The sequence below is a fragment of the Triticum dicoccoides genome, chromosome 6A (assembly GCF_002162155.2).
Source record: "Triticum dicoccoides isolate Atlit2015 ecotype Zavitan chromosome 6A, WEW_v2.0, whole genome shotgun sequence".
Taxonomy (NCBI): Eukaryota; Viridiplantae; Streptophyta; class Magnoliopsida; order Poales; family Poaceae; genus Triticum; species Triticum dicoccoides.
Genome location: NC_041390.1, coordinates 627546839 through 627552163, shown reverse-complemented (window position 1 = coordinate 627552163; position 5325 = coordinate 627546839). Strand labels below are relative to the sequence as shown.

At 50.4% G+C, this 5325-nt stretch overlaps 1 protein-coding gene across 1 annotated transcript; it reads left to right on the top strand.

Moving 5' to 3' along the window:
- The first annotated feature begins 480 nt into the window (after positions 1-480).
- On the top strand, positions 481-3031 carry LOC119318672. The gene is made up of 2 exons (XM_037593256.1): positions 481-1120; positions 1976-3031. The coding sequence occupies exons 1-2, from the start codon at positions 576-578 to the stop codon at positions 2694-2696; spliced, it is 1266 nt and encodes a 421-aa protein (XP_037449153.1). The 5' UTR covers positions 481-575; the 3' UTR covers positions 2697-3031.
- The last annotated feature ends 2294 nt before the right edge of the window (positions 3032-5325 follow it).

The window sequence follows — 5325 nt, the reverse complement described above, 5'->3', positions numbered from 1 at the left end:
GGCTCGAGGACACATGTAGATGCAACATTTATCTAGGCTCACAACACGATATTGGCTTGTACAAGTCAGATATGAGGACGAAATTCTCCTTGAACCAGTTTGTAAATATTATTTTTGCAAGGAGAATTCTCCTTCACAAAGAAAAAAGTTGCATACACTCAAAATTCTATACTTATGTGATTTTTAATTCCCGCCTTTAAACCGGGAGGGGGTTACGCCTTAGTCATGCACTAACTACAATTGGAGTCGTGCAAAAAAAAATTAGAAAGTTCAAATGTAAAGCAGAAAATGAAAATTACCGAATTGGAATGCATACGCAAAAATAAGAAACTAGCTAGAACAAGACAAACATTTTATCTCACTTTGGTCCAACACGTTTCTCTATTGTTGGCAACCTCTTCTCTATGCCAAAGGTTGCCTATCCACATCCTCTCGAGAGTGGAGTAACAAGTGGGCACCTGGTGGCCCAGCCGCCCAGCAGCTAAACAAAACAGACAACTTTGGCATCCTCCTCCTCCCTGCCCCGCCCCCGATCTCTCCCCACCGCCGGCGACGACCGACGACCGACGGGATCCATGGCGTCACGCACCACCTTCGCCGACGCGCTGGCGGCGGCACGCCCATACCTGCGGGGCGAGGAGGACCAGTGCGGCGACCCGGCGCTGCCCGCCCTCACCGCCGTGCTGCGCGCCGCGGGCGCCGGCGAGTGCTGGCACAAGCACGGCACCTTCCTCGCCCACCTGCTCGAGGTCTACCGGATCCTGCGCCTCTGGGCCGCGCCCGACGCCGTGGCGCGCTGCGGCCTCTACCACTCCGCCTACTCCAACTCCTACGTCAACCTCGCCATCTTCGAGCCGGACGTCGGCCGGGGCCGCGTCGCCGCCGTCGTCGGGGACGAGGCCGAGCGCCTCGTCCACCTCTTCTGCGTCGTCCCGCGCCAGCAGCTCGTCCACGACGACCTGCTCTTCCACTACGACGATGGTGAGCTCGTCGCCGACCTCGTCCGGTCAGAGGAGTCCATCCTGGACGCCCGCCGCGGGGTGTTTGACGAGGATGAGCCCTGGCGCCGCAAGATCCAGCGCCTCCTCCCCGCTGAAGGAATCACCGTCAAGCACATCAGGTCCGTGTGTCTCTGATTGTGATAACATCATCTGTCCTGTTGCTTGGCTGAAGGAAATCAGTGCTCATGTTCAGATAACTGATTGTGTAGTGTTTCTTGCAAAATACTGTATATGCTACTGACAGATATATAGAGTTCACCGATAAATCCAAGGCTATGAGCAAGATGATAGCTTAAGAATTGAGGATCAAGTAGTCTTATATCATTTATCACTACAAGTTTTAAGATTCATGAATATGAGTTCATACTGAATTAAACACTGATGTGCAGTGTTTGGAAATACTGACAGATTACAGAGTTCACTAAGCTTGTCAGTACGATTAAAAATCGAGGACCAAAATTCTGAATAGGTGTTCACACAGTATCTGCCAAAAATTCTAGAAGTACGTACCTTCTAACCTACAAATAGGCCAAATCTGTCAAAATGACTGGGGGGAAATTTTGCATCATGCAACTTTGTTTCAGGCACAATGTATAGTTAAAAAACCTCACTCGTGTTGCCGTGAGAGAAAAACATGGAACAGTCTTTACAATCTTGCAAAGGAAATTTAGAACATTAGGTGGCATCTTGCCAAGATATGTTAACCTGCAAGTATGGCGTGTTATTTCTGCTGAAAACATATGCTGTTGAAACAAATTCAGTCTGCAATGGATTCATGGTTCACTACTAGTCACCGCAATGCACACACAAAAAAGAGTTCTGAACTTGGCAGACGAGGCAGCTGAGTGAAGCAAAAGGAAATTGCTAAGAAAACTAGTAGCTGCACCTTATCCGAACTGAATGAGAATTTGGGATTCAGATAAGATGCCCTGCTTCTGCTGTGCACCTGATGTGTATCCTTATTACCCCTGCAGGACTGGTGAAGATGTGGCTCTCTCTAGGCGGGTAGCGGCGACATTCCTTATGATGACAATGGCAGACTTCAGTGACCAGCTCTTCGACTGGCAGGACCGCCTGTTCAACAACACCAACGGCCGCCTTGAGTACCGAGGCAACACCTGGACGTCACTGTGGCCTGGCACAGGCAAGCCCGGCCTTTGGACCACGTCCATCTCCCGCATGGGTGTGCTCTACAACCTCATTGTTCGTGAGGAGGAGATATACATAGCTCACCGGGTGCACACCACCGGCAAGAAAGGCGACGACTCTGCCACACGCGACGAGGACATCGCCCTGGTGATCCCACCGGTGTTCGATGGCTGCACGAAGGTGTTGGACGCCGACGACCAGAAGGCGGCACGAGACCTCTACTGGAAGGCGGTGTGCAGCGACGAGGAGGTGACGGACCGGTCCAAAGTGGAGGAGCTGCTCCGGCAGAGCGTCGCCAAGAACCCGTTCGTGGGGGAGCCACGGCTGGTGCTCGCGCAGATGTGCCTGAACGCGGAGATGTACGAGGAGGCACAGGAGCAGGCGGAGGAAGGGCTGAAGCTGCTGCTGGAGTGGGGGAGCAGCTGGGACAAGAGGATGCCATGGGAGGGGTGGGTGTCCTGGGGCAGAGCCATGCTGACCAAGGCCAAGGAGAAGGACTGGCCCCGTACCTCCTTCGGTATCCTCAGCCTAGGCCTTGTCAAGTAGCCGCTGTCCGTCCATGTTACAGTCTCCGCAAGATACGATTTAGTACGAAAGGTATGAAATGATCTCCCTACAGTAATCAAATAAGTGATTTCACATACACAAGTACACGACGATGGATTATTGTTTTCCTTGTGGAAAAAAAGGCGCAATTGCGATTACCCTATAGATATTGTGTTCATGTATGTATAGTAGTCTCAATGTATGTATAGTAGTCTCAATGAAATGCTTTGGATGTTCTGAACATCAGTATTCTCCCTGCAATTTGAAGGGATCAAAACATCAATGTTGACTGACTCTCCTTGTTATGCTCTCGGGGGCATACGGTTAGCACGAAAGGTATGAGATGATATACTTGCATTAGTTGAATATAAATGATTTCACAGGCATTAAGATGAATTTGCCATTTTCCTTGTAAAAAGATGTGATTGTGATGATTGTATGCACAGTGTACTGATGTCTGTACGTAAGTCTTTATTTATTTATTTATTTACATTATCAACACCCTGCAGCTTAGAAGGCCAAAACATGAATACTTTTTTTTGGACAATCACCAGGGGGAGAGGCCTCCCACTTGAATATATTACTCAAAGGCCCGAGGGCGAGTCACACATTACATCAAGCGTTACAACCAGAGGATAGGTATAGGCGCCAAGACACGGCTGCCTCCCTAGTACGTGGGTCTTTAAATCTAAAGGCTCAGAGAGTGAAATCAGCGACAATGTTCCTGATAGATCCAAGAGTGGAGTGCATCTCATTACAAAAAACACATGCATTCCTGGAGTCCCAGAGCTTCCAAAGAATGGCGAGAGCGATTGTAGGCCAAATGTTGATGTCGAGGCCAACCGGAGTCGGAGTATCCCAAATGAGGTCGATGGAGAGAGGGGCTTGAAAGCCCAAACGCGCCCAAATCTGCATCGCGCATGGGCAAAGGAGGGCAAGGTGTGTCGCGTCCTCGAGGGAGTAGCCGCAGCAAGGGCAAGAGGAGACGGAGGTGATGGTCTTGCGATGCAAATTTGCCATCGTGCTCAGCCTGTCACGACAGAGGAGCCAGCCGAAGATCTTAACCTTGATAGGTGCCTTGGAGCCCCGGGTATGGCCTGCATTGAGGTCAAGCTCATGGTTGGCGGAAAGCAGCGAGTAGGCGTTCCTTGAGGTGAACGGGGAGCCGTGGGTGAGGAACCTGTCGTCGGGCGTGTCGCCTAAGGTAACATCCTGCAACAAAGACAAAACAGAGGCAAGCTCGGCGGACGCCACATTGGTGAGGCGGTTCCGAAGAGTAGAGGGTAAACCATTATGCATGACATGGGAAACCAGGACAGAGGGTGAGGTGGAGTGAGAAAATAAGTGAGGGTAAGTATCAGCTAGAGGAGAGGGAAGAAGCCACGCGTCATGCCAGAAGTAAGTTGACGTGCCATTGTTAGTGAGGACGAAAGAGATTTTACGAAGGTGTGAGATTTGCTGTGAGACGACCTTCCAAAGGTAAGAGGGGTTTGAGGGTGTGTTCGAGAAATCGAGAGAGTGGCGTTGGAAGAACCAGTTGACCCAGGGTAGGTCTTGTTTTTGAAGTAGTTTGAAGGCGAATTTCATAAGGAGGCAGTTGTTTTGCAGAGCGAGGTTTTTGATTCGTAGGCCCCCGGCAGACTTTGGTTGGCAGACGTTTTTCCAAGCGATAAGGCATTTAGCACCGGAACAGGATTCGTCAGCAACCCAGAAGAATGACCTACGGATGGCATCTAGTTTTTTGATGATCTTCTTGGGTAGTCTGAAGACAGAGATGAAATGAGTGGCTAAGGCGTCAAGCGTGGAAGAGACGAGGGTAAGTCTAGCGCCGCGAGAGAGAAGTTTGGCCGCCCACCCTGTGAGGTACTTAAGGAAACGTTGTATGATAGGTTCGAAAGCGGAAGAAGGAAGGCGCGTGTGAGAGAGAGGTGGGCCAAGATAGATTTGGGGGAAGGAGGAGATATCGCATTGGAAGGTGAGAGCAATGGTTGAACTAACGGTGTGGCTCGTGTTTAGGGGCACAAAGGTAGTTTTGTGAAAGTTGATGGAAAGGCCTGTGGCGAGAGCGAAATTGTCCAAGATGTCTTTGAGCATGGTCGCAGCATGGGTAGAAGCATGGGCAATGATCAGTGTGTCGTCGGCGTATTGGAGGACCGTCGGAGGTCGGTCCTTGTATAGTGGATGGCAAAAAAGATCGGGCGTGAAGGCTTGGAGGATTAAGCGTTGCAGCAGATCTGCAACAATGAAAAGAGGTAGGGAGAGAGAGGACCCCCCTGACGAAGACCATTCTTACAGTTGATCCAAGGACCAGGCTTCCCATTTAGCATTACCGCCGTCTTGCTGGAGATAAGCAGAGTCTTAATCCAGTTGACGGTCTTAGGTGGGAAACCCCGGGCAAGAAGAATGGGGAAGAGGGAGTCCCAATTAATTGATGGAGTCGAAAGCTTTACGGAAGTCAAGCTTGAACACCATAGCGGGCGCCTTCCAAGAGTGGCAGGCAGAGATGAGGTCAGCAGCGAAGATGAAATTCTCCGCGATACATCTGGTAGAGATGAAGCCGGTCTGGTTACCATGAACGAGGAGAGGGATTAAGGGTTTGATCCTGTTGGTAATAATTTTAGCGATCTCT

Coding starts and splice junctions, on each gene's coding strand:
- LOC119318672 (XM_037593256.1), top strand. CDS start 576: ATGGCGTCACGCACCACCTTCGCCGACGCGCTGGCGGCGGCACGCCCA. Junction 1,121..1,975: donor ATCACCGTCAAGCACATCAG/GTCCGTGTGTCT, acceptor TTACCCCTGCAG/GACTGGTGAAGATGTGGCTC.